The 27,583-nt window shown below is 38.7% G+C and overlaps 2 protein-coding genes across 2 annotated transcripts; one reads left to right on the forward strand and one right to left on the reverse strand.

Annotated features, from left to right (window-relative positions):
* The first annotated feature begins 11,138 nt into the window (after nt 1-11,138).
* LOC134217189 (uncharacterized) lies at nt 11,139-14,468 on the forward strand. The gene is made up of 4 exons (XM_062695972.1): nt 11,139-11,287; nt 11,413-11,662; nt 13,623-13,779; nt 13,846-14,468. The coding sequence occupies exons 2-4, from the start codon at nt 11,449-11,451 to the stop codon at nt 14,360-14,362; spliced, it is 888 nt and encodes a 295-aa protein (XP_062551956.1). The 5' UTR covers nt 11,139-11,287; nt 11,413-11,448; the 3' UTR covers nt 14,363-14,468.
* Nucleotides 14,469-15,745: 1,277 nt separating this feature from the next.
* Nucleotides 15,746-27,360, reverse strand: LOC134217190 (uncharacterized). The gene is made up of 3 exons (XM_062695973.1): nt 27,016-27,360; nt 16,181-16,357; nt 15,746-16,093 (listed from the first exon to the last, which is right to left on the reverse strand). The coding sequence occupies exons 1-3, from the start codon at nt 27,074-27,076 to the stop codon at nt 15,888-15,890; spliced, it is 444 nt and encodes a 147-aa protein (XP_062551957.1). The 5' UTR covers nt 27,077-27,360; the 3' UTR covers nt 15,746-15,887.
* Between the last annotated feature and the right edge of the window lie 223 nt (nt 27,361-27,583).

The raw sequence follows: 27,583 nt of genomic DNA on the forward strand, positions 1-27,583 counted from the left end.
CACAGTTTTCAGCCTCTTGGAAATCATACTATATGGGTTTTATGAACAGGTATTTTTCCAAAATTGATGTGAAAAATTTATCCGCAGTGCAAATAGCATTCCGCCACATTGAATCGAAGTGTGCCACGTTTGCGATTTAACACGAACAACTTTTGCTCTCGTATTTTTTTTTGCAACAGTGATAGTTGAAGGGGCTGAAGCGAATAAAACAAATATGGACGTCGGTGCAGGCTGAATCCGTGCCGAATTTGCTGAAGTCTGCCTATTTGGTATGTGGAATTTGCAGACGAAAGATAAATATTGCTACAGGACTGATGATGGAGTAGTTACACGAAGTGGGTAAGAATCCTTAACTCATGTGCAATTGAAAAAGGTACTAATTGTGTAGGAGGTTGCAGTTGGCGGGTAGGTGCCTTGATGACTGCCATCGTGGTATTTTTCCGATTATGTCCCTAAACGCTATTCTACTACTCTTTGAGCATGACAACCCGACCAGTTAGTCATAAAAAAATTATATTAAAATTATATCAATATGTTTAAAAAAACAATATCTGCAATTCAATGATATTAAAATATATTTTTGTATTGGAAAGGACAAATGGCCGGGGATCTGCCAAATCGCACCAAACGCCAACAAAACAATATTCGTTTTTCTGCCCAATCTTTCGTTCAGCAGATTTAATTGATCACAAATCATATCGGATACCCCTCAACCTCATAATTGAGGGTATCTGACAACAAATGTGGGGTCCTCTTTAGCCGTGCGGTAAGATACGCGGCTACAAAGCAAGACCATGCTGAGGGTGGCTGGATTCGATTCCTGGTGCCGGTCTAGGCAATTTTTGGGTTGAAAATTGTCTCATGTTCCCTGGGCATAAAAGTATCATCGTGTTAGCCTCATGCTATACGAATGCAAAAATGATAACTTGGCTTAGAAACCTCGCAGTTAATAACTGTGGAAGTACTTAATGAACACAAAGCTGCAAGGCGGCAATGTCCTAGTGGGGGATGTAATGCCAATGAAGAAGATGAAGAAGAAGACAACAAATGTACATACGTATGAATTGATATGAAATGGTTTTCATTTTCCTGTTTACGAATAAAATATCACCATTCAGCTAAAAAAGCCGCTTGGTGCGGTTTGGCAGAACCCAAACCAAATACCGAAGAAAAATCATCCTCTGATACTAACTTTCATGATTGGATTATTTCTTTGGTGCTTGCTAGTGCAGTGGAGTGTGTATTCCATGTCAACTTTGTAATCATGAGACAATTGCCACAAAGGTAGTTGTCACATATTTTATCTTTACCAATTCAATCAATTTCCGACAATTATCACGCTGATAGTTATTGTATTTGATCACAATCGGATACTGATTTTAAATATTATGATCAGGTACACACATTTTCAGTTCACTGCCACTGAGGTTGATACTTACTAGCTTCGTTCTCGAATCGTAATCGTGATGATGCAAAACTCATTAATACTCAAGTGTAAAAACCAATGTCAATATTGGGCAAGAATGACTACATTGATTTGCTTATTACTTATATTGACAATTTTTGATTCTTAGCCCCATTTTCGAGAGACCCCATTTTCGAACCTTGGTGTTAAATTATTTGATACTGGAATATGAGTGAGCTGTTCATTTAGAGGAATATAATTGAGTAGTCTCATGCTTAAGTTGAGCTTTGAAATTGTGGTGTCAATATTAATGGTGATAACATAAAAACCGACGATTTATATTATTCTATAGCACATGTTGCCTGAAAGTATTTTTTGTCAAATTTATGTTTATTGTCCAAAAACATTATTTTGAAAATACCAACCACTTGGCCTTCCGGCTTCGAAATTGATTTGCAAGCTCATTTCTTATGTTCAACTTGGATTTGCAATTTTATAAAAGGGATACCACGAGTTTAGGGCATCTTTTGTAGAATTATATAAAAAATTACAGCTTCAACAGATGTTCTATATTACAAAAAAATAATTTCGACTGTTAAACTTGCTATGGTTCTGTTGAAATAATAAATTATGTACCGCTTCCCTAAGTTTGAGAACCGCCAACGTAGAGTATTCGAGTGGGGCTAAATTTAAATTTAGTTCCCGTGGTTGGACCGGAAGCGGTCAATTGTACCGTGAGTTCGAGTGTCGGCGGCGGCGCACCGGCCCCTGGGATTCCGTCCGCCCATCATTGTCGTCGACGTCGTCTAGCGAATGATTGTTCGTCCGCAGTGTGTGATTTACACGAGGCGATGTTTCAGACCAGAGGGATGTAATTTGATTTAGAGAGCTATATCCCTACACTACGGATTACCCTCTAATGAGGTTGGCTCGTTGGCGGCTATTAACCTTGGACTGTCGCATAGAAGGTAAAAGGCACCGGTCGGCCAAACGAACTGTTGAATAATGTGAGGGAATACGGTGCAACTGATTGTCTAGGGCAGTATTTGCCAGTTTATATCAGATATAGCTGAGACTAGCGTACCCCACTTTTGGTTGCAGATTGAGTTAATTTATTTTTCACAAACAAGAATATGCATAATGCGAGGAATAGGAAGACCGAGAGAGACTTTAACAGATCTATGAGTAATAACATGAAACTAGCGTACAAACAAGTTTGTTTGATTGGAAACTATCATACTCAATTATGGAATTTTACAAAAAAAAAAGAAAAACAAAATTACTATTGCTGTTTTTTACATGTTGGTGATGCTGCTCTTCTGTGATGCTTTTGTAACCAAGATAAAATTTTCCTTAATTAGGGCCGATGTCCACGTAGCGATTTTATAAGCTGCGTGCACGACGCGACCACGCAATGTACCCAGAATCAAATGGAGTAATACACACGTATACGTGTGCAGTGCACGTCTACATTAAATGATTTTTACTTTTTTTCGGAAAAGATGTTTAATTTTGATACACATAGTTAATAGCATGGGACATGGATATATGAAAAAAATAAATTTTCGTTCCCACATATTTTTCAGAAGCCTTTTGTGTCTTACAATGCGTGTACGAAATTTCAGATCAATCGGTGAAACTATATTTTAGCGCCGGCGATTTTAATTTTCTATAGGATTTACTATGGGGAAATTTAGCTTTACAAAGAAAAAATCCCCAAGGTTTCCCATTATTCTCTAACGATAAATCGATCCAACTACATCATAGGAAATTTTACCAGCAAACTTTCATTGGAAGACCGCAAAGTGATCAGACGCTCGTGAAAAATGTTATTTACATAAAACTAACTGCTGTATGAACTCAAGGCTCATTGCACTTTTTGTTCCAGCATCACTGCCGTCTGCTGCTTGCTGTTGTTTGCACGAGGCACCACTTTGCGTGGAGGCTTCGCTTAGTATGAATGAAAAGCGGGTTACTAGGGATACGTTTATTGGCCTTGCTGTTTGAGTCTTCGTCCTTCTAGGTAGAAGAAATTCAACCAAATTTCAATGAAGGTGTGATTAACAAAAAGAGGCATGTAACGCACACTTTCCACACACAATGCAACGAAGCGACGCAACGAAGATGCAATGTATTAGTTGGGGCCTCTGAATCGCGACATCAATAGTTCGAAGCTAGTCTGAACGGGGATTTTTTTGGTAATTGTAATCTTTTTGAAATTCTTTGTATTCCCAAATTCTAACTGTCGAGAAGATTTCCAGTTTTTTCTAAAAGATTTAGATAAGATACTTGTGATACTGTTTTCAGAAGAGAATAAGAGAATAATGAACTTGTTCTGCTGCGTTGATACTTGATTGACATGATAATTCAAATCGAAGACTACCGGGTACTACCGGGCTAACATTTGGGAGAGTACAGTACTTTGTGGGTGGCGTTCAGTAATGTGATTGCGCGGTAGTTGCTGCGATCCAGCTTATCGTTGTAGATGGGACACACGACACTTTCCATCTACTCCTGTCAAACCTTAGCAATTGTGGAACACTCTAGCCAATGCCTCACCCCTGTGTTTGAATAGCTTTTCTGGTTGTTGATCCACCCTGGGAGCTTTGTTGTTTTTTAGCCGGCCTATCACCTCCTGGATTGCATGGAAATCCGGGGCCAGAAAATGTATGTCCTGCGCGTGTGCTTTTAGGTTCGTCACCACACCGACATCGTTGTCACCTCGTTCAGGTGCTCTTCGTCATGTTGCCGCCACCTCTGGAGGCCCGGATAAAAAATACAATAGAGTTGCAATAAAATATCATAAAAATACAATACATTGTATTGATGAGCATTAAATTCTATTGTTTTTATATCATACCAATTAAAGTGCCATATTGTTGTTCCAATAGACGTACAATAAAGGTTATTGCCAGATAAATATTGGCAATAGAATTACAATAAATTCAATTGTAATGGCAAAAATTTGTTCGATCGATTTTTTTATTGTAAAGATACATAACTACCCCTATTTTCTATTGTAAAACTGTCATTTACAATAGGCTTAATGGTGGAAAATAATATTCTTTAATGTTATTCTATTATGTCCCACAATAGAGTTTACCGTAATTTCTATTAATTTCATGGTCATGTTACAATAATTTCCATTGTAATTCTTTTGGATTTTTTTTATTGGGGGGATCACCTAACACTCATTCGTAACAAGGTTCCCGTTTAGAATTATATTGCATACTTATTATATTTTTTTTCTGTTACATTCATGTTATTAAAATCAAATCTTGTTTGGAACGAACTGCGATTTAGGTCGTACAAATTTGGCGCATATTGAATTTAATGTCGTGTGGTAATGCTGCGTATTTATTTCGGTCGGTGCGGAAGATATGCCATGCTTTGGCAAATGTTCTATACGCTTTCGTCGCGTGCTTCTGAGCTTGCTTAAACGTGCTAGCGCCTTGTAAATGGCTTCCATATTTCGAATTAATTTCCCATGCTTGAAGATCAAATGCTTCTTTGTTATTGCTTTGTCAAAATCTTAGACAACTTCGTAAAAACAAATTCGCTTCTTACAATTTTTAATAGAGGTTTCAATTGTTGTACAACCAGGTTTTTTTACACGGTTGTAATTCATTAATTTCTCGATTAACCGGAACGTTCACAGCTTTTCAAATACCCCCTGAATTTTCTTTGATTTTTTGTGAATTTTTTCGTGGGGTTAACTCATTGATTCATTGACGTTGAAGGTCTTAAACGACTAAAACCAAACCGTGTAAAAAAAACCTGGGTGTATTTGTAACCTCGGATTTATAGGATTTTTCCAGTGCAGTTTTTTAAATTATTTTACAAATCACTAAAACTCTCCATTTACATGAAAGCTGTTCGGTGTGTTCCAACCTCGTACTGCCAACCGTTTTACATCAAAATGCTTTTAAAACTTTCGTGAACAGGTGGTTATAAAATTGATGGTAAATCAAAGTTTAATATGCATATTTTATTGTAGATTTGTATGGTAATATTAAAAATAAAGATCACTGCACTATGGTCCAGGATACAGATTTACGCGGAAACACGGTACTTATAATGATGTCGCTGAGTTGGGGGCCTCTCGTTAAGTAAGTACTACATCAACTCTTCCTTCTTCTCCCAAGTTACGGTGAAGATGGGCGTGACCAGGAGCAGTAATCCTCATGCTTTTGTGATTTTTATCCTAGATTGAAATCAAGGACCACACCCACCTTGATTTCTGATAGCAATCTGAATAAGGATTTCAAAAGAAAAACATGAGTATCACTATAGTGTCCAATCTACGAAGTACACCGTAACTATGCTATGCTATGCTATGCTTGGACCATAGTGCTCCGAAATACCTTAGTTAAATACTCATGTTCTACCATATTCTAAGCTCTTCTAATTTCCATGTCTACTCAATGATTTACATCAGGATGCCTTCATACATACGAAAGAGCCTTGATTTACATATTGAGACCGATTTGCAATTTGGACGTACATGATTTTGTAAACAAACATAGGAAGGCGAATTCCTGCTGAAGCAAGACATTTGCTAATAAAACCACAGTATGTATCCGACAGAATGAGATAAGGGAATTAGCTTAGGCAAAAAAACACTTGTATTCTACGGAATCCATAAAACAACGTTTGTTTGCAAAATAAGCTACGCCCGCATCGCAAATCGGGCCCAATATATACGATTTTTTTAAGCCATTCATAAGCACTAAGCAGAGCACGTCTATTGCAGGGACACCGTTCTGGGAAAAAACCTCTTAGAAGGTCACGTCTCCACGCTCAGCAATGAGTATTAACAAAAACAAGAGGAAGGGGGAGTCTCTGAATTCTCCACTTCCTTCAAAGAAACAAGGTTTCAAGACCGTCCTGCCCAAGCGCGGAAAAAAATAGAAGGAAGCTGGAGAATTCAGATATTCCTTCTAACTCTAATATCGGAAATAATTCTTCTCCAATCGAACTGAGCAATCAGTTCGATTTGATTAATGATGATATTGAGCAAATCGAATCTACCTCTAGCCCAGGTGATTCGATTCATGCGAAAAACCAAAGGATTCCGCCAATTGTGGTATCTGTTGCCGAGTTTTCTGGCTTCCGGAATGAGATTTTGAGTAACCTTCAGGGGATCAAGGTTTCATTTCAGATTGCTAGGAAGGGTGACTGCCGCGTTTTGCCGGGATCCTTTGACGATCGCAAACGTCTTCTCCACTATTTAACTGAGAAGCGCCATAAATTCTTCACATACGACGACAAAACTGAGCGATTGTTCAAAGTCGTCTTGAAAGGTCTCCCCAGTGATGACAAATCACTGGATGAGATTAAAATTGAAATTTCTCAATTACTTGGATTTTCACCAGTCCAAGTAATTAAGATGAAAAGAAATCCCACTCTGGTACTACCCAGAGGGGCATTTCTCAAGTATTTTATTTAGTTCATTTTAACAAAAGTGAACTAAATAATATGAAAAGTTTGAAAAGGCCTGTATTATGTCCCATGTCCGTGTTACATGGGAACATTTCCGCAGGCCTGGGGAAATTTCCAAAACCCTACCCAGTGCCGTAAGTGCCAAAAGTGGGGTCATGGAACCAAACATTGTCACATGGATGCTAAATGCATGATTTGTGGTGGAACCTCTCACGCCAAGGACGCATGTCCTGTGAGAGAAGATTCCAATAAATTTAAGTGCGCAAACTGTGGGGGCAATCACAAATCCAATTTCTGGGAATGCCCTTCACGCAAAAAGTTTTGAATTCCCGTGCAAAATTGATGACGGAAATTCCAATCGGATCCCAGATTCGACGGGTAGAAATTTTCAAACGCTCAAATTTCGAAACCGGTTACCGGTCGAGCAATTGATACCCACCACAATTCACAAACAAATTTTGCCGCTCGTCAACGGGTAGCAAGCACTTCAGTAAATTCCAATTTTTCGAATGTACCTACGTATGCAAACAACGCTGCTGGTAGACAAAATTTCTCTTCTCAAAATGAGGTTTATACCCATGTCCCAACGGAAAATAATGGTCATGTTGCTGATACAGGTAGCATGACTGCTTCCGACTTTGATTTTTTAACTGAACAATTGCATCACATGATTGATGCAATGTTCAAAGCAAATACCATACCAGAAGCTGTTCAGGTTGGTATAAAGTACACACAAAAGTTGTTATCGGACTCCGTTTTAATGGATCTAAATAATTGTGTGAAAGTTCTAAATTGGAATGCCCGCTCTCTAAAGGGTAAGGAAGATGAATTATTCAACTTCCTTTCAGTTCATAATGTGCATATTGCCATTATAACTGAAACGTATTTAAAACCAGGACTCTCCATTAAAAGAGATCCAAACTATTTTATCTACAGAAATGATCGTCTTGACAGCGCCTGTGGTGGGGTCGCCATTGTCATTAATAGACGTATCAAACATAAATTATTTTCTTCGTTTGAAACCAAAGTTTTTGAAACCTTGGGAGTTTCTGTTGAAACAAATTTTGGACAATTTTCCTTCATTGCAGCCTACTTGCCTTTTCAATGCAATGGGCAGCAAAAGAATTTGTTGAAAGCTGATCTTCAAATTCTGACTCGCAACAAATCAAAATTCTTCGTAATTGGTGACTTCAATGCCAAACACCGTTCATGGAATAATGCTCAAAGCAATTCCAATGGTAAAATTTTATTTGAAGATTGTTCTGCGGGATATTATACTATTCAATATCCCAATGGACCAACTTGTTTTTCTTCCAGTCGAAATCCTTCTACAATTGATTTAGTTTAACGGATTCAAGTCAGCTGTGTGGCCAATTGGTAACTCATGCTGACTTTGACTCTGATCACCTTCCTGTGACGTTTGAAATCTCACAAGAAGCCATTTATAATCCAATCAGCTCTACTTTTAATTATCATAGAGCTGATTGGGATTTATATAAAACATATATCGATAGGAATTTTGATGTTGATATTCCTCTCGATACCAAAAGTGATATTGACAATGCGCTCGTATCTTTGACAAATTTAATTGTCGAAGCCAGAGGCATTGCAATTCCGAAATGTGAAGTTAAATTCAACTCCATTATTATTGACGACGATCTTCAGCTACTGATCCGTCTTAAAAATGTGAGGCGAAGGCAATACCAAAGAACTCGCGATCCCGCGTTGAAAGTTATTTGGCGAGATTTGCAAAATGAAATTAAAAAACTTCGCTTTTCTGAGAAATACCCACTTTGAGAATAATGTCTCGAAGTTGGATCCCAGTTCGAAACCCTTTTGGAAATTAACAAAATTCTTAAAAACCTCAAAAGCCAATTCCAGCGCTTAAAGAGGGAAATAAAAGTTTATTAACAAATGGCGAAAAGGCTCAAAAACTTGCTCAGCAGTTCGAGAGTGCCCATAATTTTAGTCTAGGTCTCACTAGTCCAATTGAGGATCAGGTTACACGAAGCTTCGAAGACATTCTCAACCAAGATAATGTTTTGACCCTTCGTTGGGAACTAATTTGGATGAAGTGAGATCTATTACTAGAAAATTTAAAAATATGAAAGCCCTGGGTGATGATGGTATTTTCTACATACTTATCAAAAAACTTCCTGAGAGCTCTTTATCTCTTTTGGTTAATTTATTTAACAAATGTTTTCAATTGGCATACTTTCCAGATAAATGGAAAAACGCCAAAGTTGTTCCAATTTTGAAGCCGGACAAAAATCCAGCTGAGGCTTCTAGTTATCGCCCAATCAGTTTGCTTTCTTCAATAAGCAAACTGTTTGAAAAGATTATTTTAAATAGAATGATGGTTCATATTAATGACAATTCTATTTTTGCTGATGAGCAATTTGATTTTCGCCATGGGCATTCAACCACTCATCAGTTATTAAGAGTTACGAACTTAATTCGGCTCAACAAATCTGAAGGATATTCGACTGGAGTTGCTCTTCTTGATATAGAGAAAGCATTTGACAGTGTGTGGCATGAAGGTTTGATTGTAAAATTGATGAATTTTAATTTTCCTCTGTACATCATTAAACTGATCCAAAATTATTTATCAGATCGCTCGCTGCAGGTAAACTATCAGAATACTAAATCTGATAGATTACCTGTAAGGGCTGGTGTCCCCAAGGCAGCATACTGGGGCCCATATTGTATAACATTTTACTTCTGACTTACCTGATTTACCACCAGGGTGTCAAAAATCTTTGTTTGCAGATGACACGGGCCTTTCAGCCAAAGGGCGAAGCCTTCGTGTCATTTGTAGTAGATTGCAAAAAGTTTGGATATTTTCTCCACTTACTTGCCAAAATGGAAAATTTCTGAGATGCTTCCAAAACTCAGCTTATAATTTTCCCACATAAGCCGAGAGCTTCTTATTTGAAACCTTCTAGCAGACATATTGTCACTATGAATGGGGTTCCAATTAATTGGTCTAGCGAAGCTAAATATTTAGGACTTCTGCTAGATCAAAATTAACTTTAAAAATCACATTGAAGGCCTTCAAGCCAAATGTAACAAATATATTAAGTGCCTATATCCACTTATAAACAGAAAATCAAAACTTTGTCTTAAGAACAAACTTTTGATTTACAAACAAATTTTTAGACCTGCCATGTTGTATGCTGTGCCAATATGGGCTAGTTGCTGCAATACCAGAAAGAAGGCACTCCAGAGGATTCAAAATAAAATTTTGAAAATGATTCTGAAGTTGCCTCCGTGGTATAGTACCAATGAACTTCATAGAATTTCTAATATTGAGACATTGCAACAAATGTCCAACAAAATAATTTCAATTTTAGATAAAAATCGTTGCAATCTTCTATTGCAACGATTAACTCCTTGTACCCTTAGTATAAAATAGGTTAAGTTTAGTTTAAGTTGAAAACATTGTAATTCCTACATGGTTCAATTCAACCAGAGGAAAAAATTCTAACTGCCAGAGGCAATTGAAATGTATTAATAATAACTAAAAGCGTAACATAGCAAATAAGGATGATAGTGTTAAGAAAACACGGAACACCTAGTCTAAGAGATGAATGCATGTATTAGATAATTAGCAAATAAAATTAATATATAAAAAAAAAAAAAAGAGCACGTCTATTAGGCGTGGGAAGAGGCGCTTAACGATCGCTAGAACAAATTTAATACATATAAAAAATCTGTCGATGAGGGAGGAGATGAAAATAGTTAAAATATTATCATTGTGCTTGCCACCCAATATATTTTACTTCTTGGCTCTTAATTTAAAACTGTAGAAGTGCATTCAGAACAAGATTCAGAACATCAATGATCTGAACTCTATAGAACTCGGATGAGTCAAATGGAACTAATCAGGCCTACAGATTTGAATAATTGTGCTTATTCTGCGTCTCATATGAGATGAGGTGGTTCGAATGAAGTGCGTATTGTCGATACCTTCCATTTAAATTACACTTTCGTCTCACGTGAGACGTGTTGAAATCGTTAATTCTCGAGTCAGTCGAGACGCAAAATAAGCCTAAATGTGTCTACACTAAGCGCTTGGCCGTGTGTTTCCTGATGCGGGTGAGGTTTCCAATTGGATTTGACTGTCGATTGCTTTTATCACCTACCGTTTCCGAACCGTTACAGGAATGAATAAAATTTTCAACTGGGCACATTCCAAAAACAAGCAAAATCGCAGCAATCCGTCCGTCAGTTGTAGATGTCAAGCGAAGCGTCATATTTTTTCGAGATCACGAGGCTAACATTTTTACGCATAAATCTGACAGTGTGTTATGGGATTTCGCTGTGGAGCGACTGAAAGGTTCGGTTGGTGCCTATGTTTTTCGCCACAGGAGTGAAAAGAGACATTCGTGCCTTATTTGAGAGCTACGCCTGTCCACAGTTTTACTTCGTCGCTTTGAGGTGAGAATATTTGAAAATATATTTTGATGATTGTTGTTAGCCTGAGACGTGTTAGCGATTTAGTCGTTTATTGGTGAAATGGAGATTCAGCTTAGAGATATCCCTTATATTTTGTTTTGTTTCAGATAACATTCTGGTAATTTGTCTATTGACCAGAAGACATGAACCAGCAATTGCTGCATCAGCAGCAGCAGCAGCTTCACCAACAGCAGCGGCGACGCCAATCGCTACTCACCAAAAACGTTCAGGAGGAGTACCTGATTAAACAGGTTGAGCTGCATCCGGTCCTGTACGACAAATCTTTGAAAGCCTATCGCAAACCAGGAGCAACGGATAATGCATGGGTAGTCATTGCCGATTCTCTTGGCGTGAGAGGTAAACGAAATTGGTTAATTGGCTGGGTTGTTTCATTGGTACCATTACTTGGTGCACTCGTAGCTCTGTCCGTTTCGCAATTTCAGTGATTGTCCCTTCGTGCATTCCTAGTTATTGTCAAAGGTTTGTTATTCTATAGTGGTATAAGCATTTAAGGCATTAAGTAGGCTCTGCTGTTTGGCTTCAAGATTTGATAGAGAATGAACAACACACGGTTAAGATAGCTAACTCAGTTTTATGTCGTTTTCGTTTTTGAGGTGTAGCAACACCGTTTAGTGCAGCATTTGCACGGCAAAAACCAACGTTTTGAGTGCAGTTGGGTTGGTTTGGTATGGATACCTGTTGGATACCATAAAAGAAAACAATAACAACGTGAGAAACTTGACAACAAATTACACTACACGGCACACTCTGATTTTGTCTGGTGCTACACTGCTTGTTTCAGTGCAAGAAAAATGCTACACTGGTGTAGCCAGGGGGAGAAGGCGGAGCACTGAATCCCTACCCCGACATGTGCGACATCTGAATTTGGTTCTAAAATGTAAACAACAGTGTTACTTCTCTACCACCTTTTTGTTATAGCGAGGTAATTTTTATGCACACTTTTGTTTTCGATATTTTATCAAAATTAAACACTCAATCATGCAGCAATATAACGATGTGGTATGTTTGAGGTACCTGCTTGATTATAAGGACTTGAAAAAGAATTTATTTCCAGTAACTTATCGAATATAAAAATGTTAGTATTAACGATTGCGCCCTAACACCGGTTCTAAGCTTCGATGCAGAGTACACGAGCTTTGTTCTCCAGTGACAAGCGTATGAGGCCCTTGGGTGTAGCACGAAAATCAAAAACGAACATTTTCGGTGCAAAAGTGTGGTACGAGTGTAGCTACACCGCAAAAACGAAAACGACATTAGAACACAGAGAACAGACGTTGAAGCTGCACTCGTCATGTTGTGATAACTTTTTACTGTTCATTTTGAAATAACTTTGGAATGTCGCCGTTATCCCCTGCATAATCAGCGCTAGCGTCATCAAAAAATGCCACTGTGCGCTAGTGTCGTTATGCATGCAAGAACATACCAGCGCCATCGTGTTGTCAAAATGAGATTGTGAGTTGCAATGTCGACGTCGATGGCGCTGCGGTTCGGTGTATTTGTTTACACATGTTTTGTAAGAAATTTTGTTCGAGCCTCCATGTCTGTTCTCTGTGATTAGAATGCAAATTTTAACTATTGTGCTAGACATAGGCCTGTTGGTTCGGTATCTACAGTGATATTGGAAATTTCGAAATGAAGTATTTTACAGCGATCACCCGTGGACAGCTAAACATGGAGTGAATAGTGTCACAACAGTACAATATTATGAGAGCGCTTTTGCAACGGGTTAAAGGGTTCTGAGTCATTTGGTGAGCGATGGTCGTCCAAACAGCAGGCGTGTAGTCAACGGCCGATTACACCTGAAGAAGTGCCTGTAGCTGCGAGCTCTACAATCTACCAAACTAGCCAGTGGGTAACGGAATCCTCGGCATCAGGACTCCAGTTAGTTGTGCAGTCTTTGTGACGCCAGTTCCCGTCGTGACTCATCAGACATTGCTGGATCCAGTCACAAAGCGAGTACTCGCCGAACTACGTATTGTAGAATACAGTGATTCAATCAACAATTACTGAAATACTCCGTGCCGTGCCAAGAGAATTTTTATTGTTTACAAACGACTTCCTTACACTGAGAACATCGCTGTAATAGGCAGCAGAAAATTCTACTATGCTGTACCTGGCAAAACTTGTTTGATAATCCCGTTGTTTTCGACAAATTTCCACTTTTTATTAATACAATTTCCGTCCGGTTGGCTATCGTTATTATATTTTTTTATTTTAACCATATACATCTACTTAAATGTATCAATTGAAAATAAATTCATGTTTTTCTGAATGATTTTTATTATTCTAATTTCAGTGGAAGACTGTAAAAAACGATGGAAAAGTTTGAGGGACACATTTATAAAGTACTTTCGACAGGAAATACTGGCGTCGAGTATGCCGGGTATGAAACGGAAGAAATGGGTTTACTTTGAGCATATGAGCTTTCTGCGTGGCCACGTTGAACTCTACGGGTATGACTTTTCCCTTCCGGTACAATTAATTTGAATGTTTGTTAAATCATACGAACTCATTTGCAGAATCTCGGAGACGGATTCGATTCCCAGCGATAAGGAAACTGTTGTACCTGAACCTAGCAGTGCCATTCATATACAGAACTATGTTGGCACCGATCAATCGGAGTATCTCACCAGCGACGAAGGAGTGGAAGAGCAGTACGATGACAATACTGAGTACATTTATGAAGAAGTTGAAGAAGCTTCTGCCTACGCGATCGAAACGAAACCGAATCGGGTGGAAAACATCAGCGGTGAGCAGGAGACAATGTCGACCACTATGATAGACGATGGCCACGAACTGGTGGACCTTAGTCAGGAGGAGGTTCGGGAAACCATCACTGTTCCCGTGGTAGCACCGGTGGAGAAAGTCACAGAAATACCTGGCCAAGCGGCATCCATCACGGATCCAGATGAAAGATTTCTGCTGAGCTGTGCTCCTGTGCTGAAGAGGCTGTCGACGCAAAAGAATGCTCTTCTGAAGCTAAAGATTCAGCAATTACTGTATGAGGTTGAATTCGGTGACAGCGATGTCGGGTAACGTTCAAAGGGTTCGAATGCAATGGAATGTACTCTAGTCAAATAATTAGATTTAATTAATTTAAGGCATTTTTTAAATATGCGAATAAACTGATTAGTAACTATTATTTATTCTGAATCAAGTAATTTATTTTACTTCCACACATAGAAAGTAATAATCACATATTGGACCGGACGGAAAATTTTCCTAGCCATGGGCTCCGGTGCAGCAAATCCAATCTATTCCACAGCCTATCCAATTCGAATCCAATCTAATGAAATCCAAATCCAAACTATTTCCAACCAAACTAATCAAAGTCAAATCTAATCTAAATCAAAATCTAATTCAAATCCAATCTAATCCAAGTCTAATCTAATCCAAATCCAATCTAATCCACATCCAATGTAATCAAAATCCAATCTGATATCATTCTAATCCACATCCACATTTACCTTTTCCGCCTAAACACCTAAAGATCTTCCTTTCACGAGTACTCATGTTCACATAGGATTGTTCATTCATTGAATAGGAATCAAAATGTCCACATTTCCACTTTTTTTTTAGCAACTGACACTTCGTTACATAAATTTCCTGGAAAAGGAGGACGTTATATTAGTGCTGTTCAATGAGAGCTTGAAGTAGCTCGAAGTTTCTCCCTGTCCTGCTCATGCCCATTTGTTGACAAAAAAGAACGAGCAGGACGGGAACAACTTCGAGCTACTTCGAGCTGCTCATTGGACAGCACTATTTTTTCCTAACACCAATTGCAAGAGAGTTCGTGGGGCAGTACCAGGCGCAGGGATTGCAGAAATCGCTCTCAATAGATAACGATCAACGATAAAAGAGAGGCAAAAATCTCTTCGAATCATAAGCAAGCCATGAAAACAAAACTATCGCACTTTTATACAAGTTGGAAAAAAATTGATTCGTATAGGCGGCTCCACAGATGGGGTTTGATAAAACGGACCAACGTGCACTGGGAGTTTTCGAAAGAAAATTGTTGCGTGCTGAATGGAGAAGACTTTTATGTGCAGCACAAGCCACTCCGGGCATAGTCTGGTAATAAATAAATATTTTTTTTTTCTTTTTGCAAGTCCCGTTCCAGCTATGGAGAACTGCGTTTTTTCCCACCGAAGCCTTATCTTTTGGCGTTGCTTTTGTTTAGAGGAAGAGGCCCCAAAACGCCATCACCAATCACCAAATCTGTTGTAGGAAATTTGAAAACAATATTACCATTACAATTAAATTTTAGTTATTCATTTTTGAACTGCAATAGAAAAATTAGCAAAATTGACAATCCGGAGATGACGAGTTCGATTCTCGGTTCGAAACAACCCTTTTCCTGTCTAATAATGGTGTTAGTGTTATATAATAATTCGGATATACTTTTGAATATAAAACAAATTAATTTACAAAGTACATTTAATAAGTCGCAAACGCTCAAAATCCGTACACTGCCAGAAAAAAAAAATCAGTATAAGTACACTTGAAAATACACTTTATAATCGATTGTATCAATAATATATTAACTATTCGTTCAACGGCTTTAGTACACTACTAATCGCACGAAGGCGGCTACAACGGCAATCCCCAGTCCCATTCCAACCTTCAGTCGGCTCACCCCGTTGCACTGATCCGAGAAGCACTGACACACCGTCTCCATGTGGTCCTCGTTGTCGGCTTTATAGCATGCACTGTCCGACCGCTCGTAGGCACAATCCCGAATCACCCGGTAGTGTTCCGGTTTCAGAACTGAAAAACGCGAAAAACATGTAAATTAGGCATCCTAATTGATTTCTGCTCCGCCTCTCGGCTTTCAACAGCGCTTTCCCCACTTACTGGTGATGGTAATCTTCCTGCAGAACGGTTCCCGGCCCAGCCCCTTTTCGTCCGGTTCGCACTCGCGCAGGAACTGGCCCAGCTTGGTCGAGTTTTTTCTTCCGCCGTTCAACTCCGGCTCGCCCAGACAGTCGGCGTTGTCGAAGCTGTTGCAGCGATAGCATTTGAGGGCGTTCGCTAGAAAAGGAGAAAATAATTAATTTGATTGCGTTATGCCCTTAACAAGACAATAAAACTATTATATAATGAGAATTGACCTAACTTCAATTACGTTTTCTTAAATGAATTCAATCTCAAAAGATGGAAATGAATGGGTAAACCGGTGGACGTTGAAAATAGTTTCATACAATTTTGTCCAGTTTGAAAATACTACTGGAAGTTGATTGCTATCGAGCCCTGTAGAAGATCCCATCCCCGGATCGAAAGGTCGGCAATGAAATAAAATTGTCAACGCTGTTATTCACCAAGCCACCTCGAAAATCGAACTAAACCAAATATTTCATTTCTGTGAATGTCTCCAGGACTTCATACAAACTTTGGTTTTGGATTGCAAAGCCACGTCCCAATTTTTTTTCAAAAATCTCTTCACTACCCATGATTGAGGACCAAAAACTTTAATTAATTTTTTGGTTGCATCTTGAAGTACGGTTTAATGTAGTGAACATTTTTTCGCTACCGATCATTAGGGACTCTGAGCTTTGATTATTGGGCCTCAATCTTTGGTTAATTTATGGTTGTAGCTTGAAGCACGATCCAAAACCAAAAAATGTATGGAGTTCTGAAGGCGTTCGGTCCAGAAGGAGTTGATCAGTCTCCAAAACCATTATGCATTGCATGTTATTATAACAGGTGTAGTATACTGAATAAGGAACTAATTTAATTTGCTTCTAGTTTATTTAGCGGTTTCTTAATAACTAATTTTTACATGGCACAACTTGAATTACAGTGGTGCTTCAATACACCACAACTACTGCCCCTCCAAGTAGCGCGGCGGGCACACTATTCGATTCGACCTGGTCATGTATGTTCCATCCGCCTGTCGTTGACCTGTTCTGGGTAGCTCTTCGACTGCTTCAACAAAATCATCTCCGTATACAGAGCCGTCACTTGCTTCGTTTGTAGCCCCACTTTCTCTTTCAGTAACGGTAAGTTTAACGGTTCGCTCGTCGTAGGGATATTTTAGTAATTGATGGCTTCTTCTTTTTATCAGTCCTAGTCCTAAAGCATTACACTCGTATAATACGGATCCCAAGTTTTTCACTATGGTTGCTCGCACCCAAGCTGGTTTCTTTGGATCACGATAATCTCTAGCGTACACAAATTCGTTAATCTTGAAACTTTCCGACTTTGAACTAGATTCATATCCTCCTGACGTCTGTTACCGGTACGACTTTTCTTTAGCGCATCGAATCTAATCCGCATCTATCTTTTGAACATAAGCTTGAAAGTGCTTTCATTTGTGGTAAAATGTTTTCATCACAAACGCGATGCTACTGTCTTTGTTTGGTATTCTGGGTCGGAGGAAAGTTTCGTCAATACCGCCTTGACAGCAGAAATTCCTTTGAAGCGAATGGCGTACCATTGTCGGAGACTTTTCATTTTTATGATGCCCAAATGGACCGAATGCAGTACTAACAAAACACTCTTCCTCAATTTGATTGGAACAACGATGCGATATCCCCAAAACGTCTTCTTCAATTTCAAATTCATCTCGCTTGGAATGATATTTCTTAATTTATTCTTCCAGATTTTTCAATGGCCAACCAGCCTTCATATATTGCACAACATGGCTTATTACCCTGTCCCGGCGACTTTCAATAACTAACTGCTTTCTCTCTACCAACGAACGAATTTCCCGTTCCAAAAAAAATCAAGAAAATTGCCGTATCTTTAACAAAATCGTCATCTGTCTCACCGTCATCTCCAAAAGTCCTCAAAGGATAGTGAGAAAGAAAATCTGCAGGAGTATTGCCCACGCCTTTTACATGGTGTATTTCATAATCAAAACTTGACAGAAATACGGCCCAGCGTTGAAGTCTTCTTGCTGCTGTCTCCGGAACACCCTTCGCGCTGAACAATCCGAGCAGCGGCTTGTGGTCGGTCATGAGAATGAAGTGTCGACCAGCAAGGAAACTGTAGAACTTATTGACCCCATAATATATGGCCAGAGCCTCACGATCAATCGTTGAATAGTTTTCTTCATGTTTCTTGTAGACTCTTGAAGCAAACGAAATTGGTCGCTCAAATTTATCTGGAAAAACGTGCGTGATAACAGCACCGATTCCAGCGTTGGACGCATCGCAATATAGCTTCACAGGCAGCTCCCGATCGTAGGGTAAAGGATGTATTTTGGATCACCCTTACGGGGGCTCTTATTTTGGACCACCAAGAGGAATTTCCGTCTCTTCATCGAACTCCAGCTGATAATATGCATTCTTCAGATCCAACTTGGAAAAGTGGTTACCTCCTTGTATTGCAGCGAAAATCTCATCGATGATAGGTAACGGATGATAATCGTCTTTTAGGAACGGATTGACTGTGACGCGATCCTTGAATCCTTTTTCAGAACAAGTACTAGTGAAGTTCCCCAGGAAAAGCTTTTTTTTAATCTTTCGTTTATTTGGGAGGCTCAATAATCTTTGAAAGCTAATGGTACTTTTCTAGGCTTGCAAAACTTTGGGACTGCTTCATCTTTTAGCGGCAAATGAAATGTACCTTCACATCCTTTAAACAGCCCAGCGCTCCCGCAAAAACTGACTCATGCTTGCTTAAAATCTTCTTCAGCTTCGTAGTGTGGTCTTCAGTAACTGTCAACGCACAAACATCGATCTTCAATCCCCAACCGGACATGGTCTGTCTTCCGAGCAAAGGATGCCTGTCACCATCGAAACAAAAATTTCTTCCTTAGATTCATGATTCTTGAATTTCATCTGAGTATAAAACTTTCCTATTGCCCGGAAACTGCTGCCGTTATAACCGTTATAACAAATTCATCTTCCACAGTGTTCAACTTCGCGTTTGAAAATAACTTCTTGTATAGCTTCTTGGATATGGCGTTCACCGGACTTCCCGTGTCTACTTCGAATTCAATTTCATTTTTGTTGACACTGATTCGCAGAAGAACGGGTGGAATTAAATCCACTTTGTTCAAACGGAAATGGTTCACTTTCGGACATCGTTTCTTTCCTTTCCTATCCGGCGTCAAATTCTTCTCCTTTGAAGGGCAAACCTTTGCTAAATGCCCTTTTTTATCACAAATCTTGCAAACGTAGCTTTTGTACTGGCACTTCCTAAAATCGTGGTCGCAAGCAAAACACTTGGCAACGTCTTTCTTCTTGTGGTCTGCTCCGGCATGGATCCGATGCACTTTCAGCAATCCGCGTTGGACCAGGGTCGATTCTTTTTTCATCGCTAACTTTACCAAATCACCAAAACTGTTGCTTCCTCAAAAATAGGACCGCGCCGCAATCCAACGACGAACATATTCTTGATAAAATTGTTCAAGTTAGTACCAAAATCGCAGTCGATCGCTAACTTTTTCAAACGGGTGGCCCATTCAACAACACTGTCTCACCGTCGCACAGTGTGCAAATTCGAGCCAAAAAACGGACGCAATTCAACCACAGTATGTACATATCTGGAGATTACCTTAAAAAAATCACAAAAATCCAAAGAATCTGATGGTGCCAACCCCTTTGCCGTTAGAATACTGGAAGTGTCCTATTTTGTCCAATTTCCCCTACAAATAGAGGATTTTGCTAATGCATACGTTCACATCAATCGAAAAGACAGGGAAAACCTTGACTTGTGTTATGGAAATATCATAATAGGCCTCCCATATATTTTTGAACACGGATAAGTGTCTCATTTTGTCTAATACCCCCTATAAAATACTTCAGATGATACACATTTAAGATTCGAGGAGATCATCAAATGAGTTACTGTCAGTTACGGAATTCAGGACGATCAAATAGTGTTATCCTCGGACAATTCACTGGGAATATGTTTAGTGTCTCTTTTTGTCTGATGCCCCCTATAATTTAAAAATATTTTCAAAAGTATAACATCAAATCAATTTTCATTTTAGGAAAATGTACTAAGATCCTTGAAGACTATTGTAGGTATATCAAAAGGCTATTCCTTTTTTTGCATGGTCCCTTTAGTGTCTAATTTTGTCCAATATCCCTTATACGTTGAACTGTTTTATTCAATTTATCAGAACACACAAATTGAAAGCTCATGAAAACTTTGTGAAAATCGGCGAATTATCTGGACAATGAAATGTGACTTTTCCTAGATGGTTGAATAATGTCTGATTTTGCCAAATATCCCCTATAGTTAAATGAAATTTTAAAATCAGCTAGAGCAAATCAATTAATAACTCTGAAAATTATATTAGCATCCTTGCTTACTTAGTGGACATATTAAAGAGAGGTTTTTTTTTCTTTTTTAGAGTGCATCGTCCAGTGTCTCATTCTGTCTAATACCCCCTATACATTGAAATTCTTTTAATGCACAAAAAAATCAATTGAAGTTCGAAAGAATTTAGTGAATTGTGCTAATTTTAGCAAATCACTTGAATAATAAAATAAGGCCTTAGCCTCGGCCTTAGCTAATTAACAGGGAGCTGGGTAATGTCTGATATAGATCAATATCCCCTATATTTAAATGAAGTTCCGATATATAGTAGAGTAAATCAATAATAACTTAAAAAACTATATCAAGATCCTTGCGTATTATAGTGGACATATTAAAGAATGGTTGTTTTTCTTAAGTGCACCGTCCAGTGTCCCATTCCGACAAATATCCTTCTAGGAAATATTTTAATGCATACGAACAAACAAATCAAAATAACTAAATAATTTTGTGAAAATCAGCGAATCATCACGTTCACGTTCACGGGGTTTCACGTTCATCTTGACACATTTCTTTTTCCCGTCTCCAAACTGTAGCGCACTGAATAAGGAACCCGTTACGCTGGGTAGTGCCGTTACGCTGAAGTAGTGCGTAACGGTGTAAATCCGGTCATATCGCCAGGCTCGGTACAATACTGGAGCTGATAATATGACCTCCCTAACCCCAAATCCCAAGGTGTCAGGCGACCCGTCCCGAGGGGATGAATGATCTGGGGGATGAAACAATTAGCCAGGTTATTAACGGAGCCTGTAATGCTGGGTAGACACCTTTTTGGTGGTGCATTACGGAGTAAGATTTACCACATTGGGCTCTATTCTTGATATTCTTGTTAATACTTATGAGTGATGGCCGGAAAAGTATGGAACGAATATAATTTGCTTTTAGATGACCCATCTTTTGCACCATTTGGATGGAGATAATGGAGTAAATTATAAAAACGTAACTCAATCTTAGGCTGGTTTCGAAGCCAACGACATGAATCTCCAAGCTCCTCGGCGCTGATTAATTTGGAAAGTAGCGGATACGAATTTGGTGGATCTGCTAAACCCTCTGACTGATTAGAGCTCTGTGTAAAGGTGAGATTCCGAAATGTCAAACGCAATGAATCAGATCTCTGTACAAAAACGAATTCGGAACTCATAAATTATCACGATGGTTGCACGTTTTTATTCAGATACATGATACTTCTTAGACAATTTAGACGATTGTGACATGATTCCAAATTTTTTAAGTGTCATATTCGGTATTTTTCTGGCTCTTGGTTTTAAGATGGATCATACCGAATGATGAATTCAATTCAAATCCGTTGAGTTCGAAAAACCTGGAAAAAAGCATTCGCAAAGACTAATAGTCGTTTTTGCCCACGAACTGACACCCAGTATTGCCAGAAAGTACATCTGTTGAAAGCCTGCTGATTAGAGAGGTTCAGAGGTACTAAGTCAGTCAAATATTATCTTTTCTGGTCTGTATGTAGAAGCAAACTATCAAAATCTCTACAGTGTATCTATCCCAGATCTACACCAATAAAAATCCACACATTTTTAATCGCAAAAATTAAAAAATTGACAAATACCATTTATGTGTGCATTTATAACATTCCGCTATAGTAAAATCCACTTGAAGATTATGAGTCAAATACAGGTTGTGTGTGTTTCCACAAATCCATATAGTCATAATTTGGGAAACACCATTGGCGTAACTAGCCGCGATGCAAAGGGTCATTGCATCTATTTTCTCTATTTCAAGCTTCTTTTCAAAAATTCTCGAACATTTTACCACCTCATTAAGTCATCTTAGAGGTAATGTGATAATTACGGTCCAACTACTCGGGAATGTTCCAGGGATTCCGACGGGAATCTCCAGAGATTTCGAAGGGAATCCTCCAAGCATACCAAAGGGAATCTACGGGGATTATGAAGGCAATCCACCAGGGATTCCAAATCCTCCCCGGATGTTGACGGGAATCCTCCAAGGATTCCGACGGGATTGTTTCAGGAATCCAGGGGGATACGGAAGTGTTCCAGAGATTCAGATGGGAATGTTCCAGAGAATCCGAGGGAAACGTTTCAGGGATTCCAATGAGAGTCTTCTCGAATAGAATCCTACAGGAGTTCGGACGGGAATATTCCAGGAATTCCGACGGGAATGTTCCAGAGATTCCGTCAGAAATGTTCCAAGAATTCCAACGTGAATGTTCCAGGGATTTCGAAGGCAATGTTCCAGGAATGTAGAAGCAAATCGTCGCAGGATTCCGAAGCAATCTGTCGAGGTATCCCGAAGCAAATCGTCCAAGGGTGTTCAAGCAAATCGTTGAGGGGTTTCAAAGCAAATTATCGAAGGATTTCGAAGCAAATCGTCGAATGATTCCTAAGCAATTCGTCGAGGGATTCCGGAGTAAATCGTCGTGGGAGTCAGAACTAAATCTTCGAAGAATTCCTTATTTACGCCAATGGCAAAACACTTTGCTAAAATTTATGTATGCCACACATAAATATGATGTTTGTATTTTTATCAGTGTACGGATAATTTTCGGACACCCTGTATGAAGAATTATGATTTGTATAGGTATTTCTTTAAAACAATCAAGGTTTTGCATATGTTTATTTGCTAATGTATTATATATTAAATCTTTAATGTTTTCTCTAATGTACAAAGTGGAAAAGGGGCGTCATAAACATGTGCAAAGTCTACCTTTGTGGTTCCATAGCACATTTTTAGCGCCATCTAGCTAGTAATGTGCTAGAATCATGGGTGAGAGGGGCCAAAACTCGCAATTCTTTTGCGCATGCCAAAAAGCTATTTCTCTCCTGAAATAAAAAGTGCTAATACGACAGACCGACATCGGCAATAGGAAAAGTAGGAATATCACTGAGTGGTCTCATTAGTACAGCATCGATAAGCGAGATGTAAATTTTTTAACAACTTATGAATCAAATTGGTGATAATTGCACACAGTCCGTGACATCAATTGGTGCGGGTTTCTTGCGACGCATTATCTCGAAAATGCCGTCGATATTCAAAAGCAGTCATAATATTTTCACTTGTGAGAAATTTTACTAAGCTTTCAAAGCAAAGTGAATGAAGATTGAAGTTAAATAGGATAGATCGTTTCGATTCGTTTTGATAGACTTTAAATTGAATTGACTAATTCTGAAGAGATAAATATTCACATCCTCCTTCTTGGTAATCGGTACTTTGATGTACAAGCATGACGGTAGTTGAGTGGCAAGCCTTGAATCTGGGCCCAATAGTTGTTGTCGTTGATTTTTTTTTAACGAAAAATGCGATCATATTCCTCGGAAAATGTACGATGTAGTGTCCAGGTGTTGGAGTCGTCTTCTAATCAACACTAAGTGTTTGTCACATAGGAAATAGGCGCGGACTCAGCTCAGCTCGACTTTCTTCGATGTTACCAAAGATCAATATCGGAGAACGAAACAAATTTCCACTTCGAATGCAATTGGTTTCGTGCGAGTAAATCGTTCGATGCAGCGTCTCACATATGTATTGCAAAGTGTGTCTCAAATTTTTTTTTTACACGTACACTACTCGAAAAAAGAAACTGCTAGATCCGACGAATGTGCGAGTAGGGATTCTTTGAAAGCGCGTTTATCTGAAGTTAAATTAAAGCATAAACATTGCAATCGTGATTGATACCCATTTGCAAACAAAATTCTGCCCTACTTTTTGTTTTTGCCCTGTTACGCGAACAAAGTAAGTGCCAGAAACGCATAAAGGATGTGCATAGCTTGCGATGTTTTTGGTTGACGGTAGAGTGAAATTTTTATTTAACGAATTTAAATTAGGTAGGTAAATTCGAAGACAAAATCAAAATGAATACGTGCAAACTGCAAACAGTTTACAAATTGACCTCCAAAAGCCTAAGGAACATCGACTTGCTTATCTACCAGTGTGGATAGAAACGATACAGCATGCGGAGGTTTTACCGCATCATACTGAAATACGCACGGATTGAACAGCAATACCAAGAATCCAATGCTATTTAGACTGGTTCGCACGAGATAGAACACATTTGTTTGTTCGCATGATCAGCGTCATTACCGTTGGGGGCTAATTTCTGCTAAGCACCGGTTACATCTGGTTGGTTTGACCGTGTCTGGTCATCCGTGTCGTACACGTCTGTACCGATTTAGCTCCGACGCTAAACCGCGATTCGAACCCCATTATAGTCGGACGGTAAACTATGAAAATCAGTCGAAATCATAGAATTAAATGGCGCCGAATGTTCAAATTATGCAGCTTGCTGTTCATTCACTAGAGTGCAACGGCGCCGAGTACTTTCACGCGACTCGTCTGCAGCATTGTTGGCAGTAGTCATCAAGTCTGCGCGCATGCGACGTATCAATGCTATTATGGTACGACCGGTACGGTACGTTTCGCACAGAAACAGCAGTTTATTCACAAAAAGCGTGCCGCGCTTCCCATCGTTCTTGTAGGGTTTTCACGTCACGTCGGTGAGTTGTAATCGGATCGATCTAGTTTTACTGCAGGCAACCGCGAGCTGGTTTGGGTCGGTTCTGTTTGGATTCGCAAGGAAAGATTTCGACTGGGTGGATTTGTCAATGGAAGCGCATTGCAATACCCGTACTTGGCAAAATCAAATAATGCTCGAATATGCGAAATAACAAACTCGAAGTTGAAGCTGAGATGATTACATTCGCAATAACAAATCGTTTTCTTTGAATGACTGTTTGAATTTGAAAATTGAATTCAATTATACTTTGCAGTCGTTGATTTATCATACATTATTTATACATTAAAAATTTACGAGTCTTAGAATGCATTTTTTACAATATTTTTACAAAACTTTTAAAATTTAATTATTAAAAGAAAGATTATGCGATCGATTTTTCTATGCAAAAAATGGGTACTTCACGGTATTTTAACTTTTGCCCATTTCGCTGTTCAGTTGTGACATGAATACATGACTCGATTACGATAATTATAAAAACAGTCAAATACCATTTTTTTTCATAGTAGTTTTCTTTTGCAAAACTTTCATGTTTTTCCGTATATATTTTGATAGTTTTAATCCAATATACAGTAACCAAGAATAAAATTATGTCTGTACATCTGATTTTTCGTAAAGTAATATTATACTGCATAGCTGTGACAGTTAATTTAAAAAAAAAAATCAGGTGCTAATTGTGTCATTGCCTATGGAAAAAATAGGGTAGCCGTACCCTTAGTGGAGGTAGCACCAATAGTTGGCGTCCTAATTTTATTTGCCGTCAATAAAATGCTTGAAAAACTAACGAAAACAATGATTTTCCTTAATAAAATTGACTCTCTTGCACCTATAGTGGACAGTAGTGCAACTCTACCAATAGTGGCGAGTCTCATAAGAAATCAATGCATAGCACCACTATGGGAACCAAAATTAATTTTGGTAGTTGTTGATGTTAAATAACATCAATCTCATTTTCGTTAGCAAATTTATTAGTTCATCTATTGGCTAAGATATTGAATCTGAAATTTTTCCATAATTATCGATTTAAAAAAAAAATCTTTCGTGGATTTTCTAAGAAAGATGCGTTTGTTTTTTTTTCTCGAAATGGCCATTGCAAAGTTTCAACAGAAGTTCGATCCAAGTTTGACCCTGTTTGATCGTAGTAGTCACAGAAGACTGGAATTTTCTAAAAACGATGTTTATTTATGAGACCCGCGAAGAGTGAAACCGAAAGTCCCAATCGAACCGACAAACGCGATTCAAATCGAGCATCACCATTCGGTACTAAATGCGAGATAGGTATTGTAATTAACATTAGCCATTTGCGTTCTAGTACTTATGCTTCTACTATCCTAATAAACAAACTGATCTTTAAACGATTTAAAACCTTACAATGAAACAATTTTCTCAATGGTACGCCATTAGTTGCGTGAAAATCAGTGAAGTTTTGCAAAAAAAATAAGAAGACGACAGAAGAGTGTGGACAGTATTCTGATACATTGGGGCCAGGATTCATGATCTGCCGCAACAGTCAATGGCCGGTGCACCTCAACCTCGCTTCTCCAAGAAGACAGATCCCGCCATTCGTGAAAATGCGCAAAGTCGAAAGTGTGTTACTTATCGCCGCGCCATACAAGCATCGAGTGCCAGTTTGAGCTTGTTATTCTACCGGATTTGCAAGCCGTACGCTTGATTAAATGCGCGGAGAAGATTCCCAAAGTAAACTATGCATCGCTTCCCTTTGCATAAAATATAGATCTGCGATACATATTAATAACCGCTTGCAACACATGTTTCATTCAAATAAACCGCATATAAATACTAACGTGATTCACATTGCTTGTTGAACTGTATGCATATAGTTTTATGATTTCCGCTCAAAGATAATTCACAAAACTATCAAAAACTCAAGATCTTATATTAATATTATTACAACATATTTACTTACCCTCCAATATCAGCGACAAAGCCACCACTACCAAGCACGAGATCTGAATTTTTAGCACCATAATTTTGAATCGTCCGTTACTTTATATCCTAGAACTTTGTACGCTTAAGTATACTAAGAATGCTATCAACTAATCTAACGCGTTTGATTCACACTTAACAATCAGCAAATGTTTGCAAATTTCTCGCACAACTCTTTCAGCCGCAACCCACAACCTCGGCAGTTGAATGTAGACTGATTTTTCCTTCATCCGACTGCCCTCTCAACCTGTTGACTGGCTATGAGTTTTTCGGCACCATCCATCGACGTCACCGATCGTCATCATCATATGTAGAGTTTAGTAGACGGTCACAGCGAGCACAGCAGCATAGTATCATCATCCGTGAATTTCATATTCTATGGGTAGGTATAGGCTGATAGATTGTTTGAATAGGAAATAGGCAATTATGGAAACAAAATTAGACAGCGATACAAAGTAGAAATGCCCATTTTGCCATCTTTATTAGCATTTTGAAAACTAGTGGTCGGCTGAACCAGAAGACTGGGAGAGACAGTGAAACAATGTGAC

The sequence above is a fragment of the Armigeres subalbatus genome, chromosome 2 (genome assembly GCF_024139115.2).
Source record: "Armigeres subalbatus isolate Guangzhou_Male chromosome 2, GZ_Asu_2, whole genome shotgun sequence".
Lineage (NCBI taxonomy): Eukaryota > Metazoa > Arthropoda > Insecta > Diptera > Culicidae > Armigeres > Armigeres subalbatus.

Excerpts from the sequence above, each read along its gene's own strand:
- LOC134217189 (XM_062695972.1), top strand. The coding sequence starts at position 11,449 with ATGAACCAGCAATTGCTGCATCAGCAGCAGCAGCAGCTTCACCAACAG. Across the intron at positions 11,663-13,622 it reads CGATTCTCTTGGCGTGAGAG|TGGAAGACTGTAAAAAACGA; the intron begins GTAAACGAAATT and ends TTCTAATTTCAG. Across the intron at positions 13,780-13,845 it reads GGCCACGTTGAACTCTACGG|AATCTCGGAGACGGATTCGA; the intron begins GTATGACTTTTC and ends ACTCATTTGCAG.
- LOC134217190 (XM_062695973.1), bottom strand. The coding sequence starts at position 27,076 with ATGGTGCTAAAAATTCAGATCTCGTGCTTGGTAGTGGTGGCTTTGTCG. Across the intron at positions 16,358-27,015 it reads TTTGTCGCTGATATTGGAGG|CGAACGCCCTCAAATGCTAT; the intron begins GTAAGTAAATAT and ends CTCCTTTTCTAG. Across the intron at positions 16,094-16,180 it reads CAGGAAGATTACCATCACCA|TTCTGAAACCGGAACACTAC; the intron begins GTAAGTGGGGAA and ends CGCGTTTTTCAG.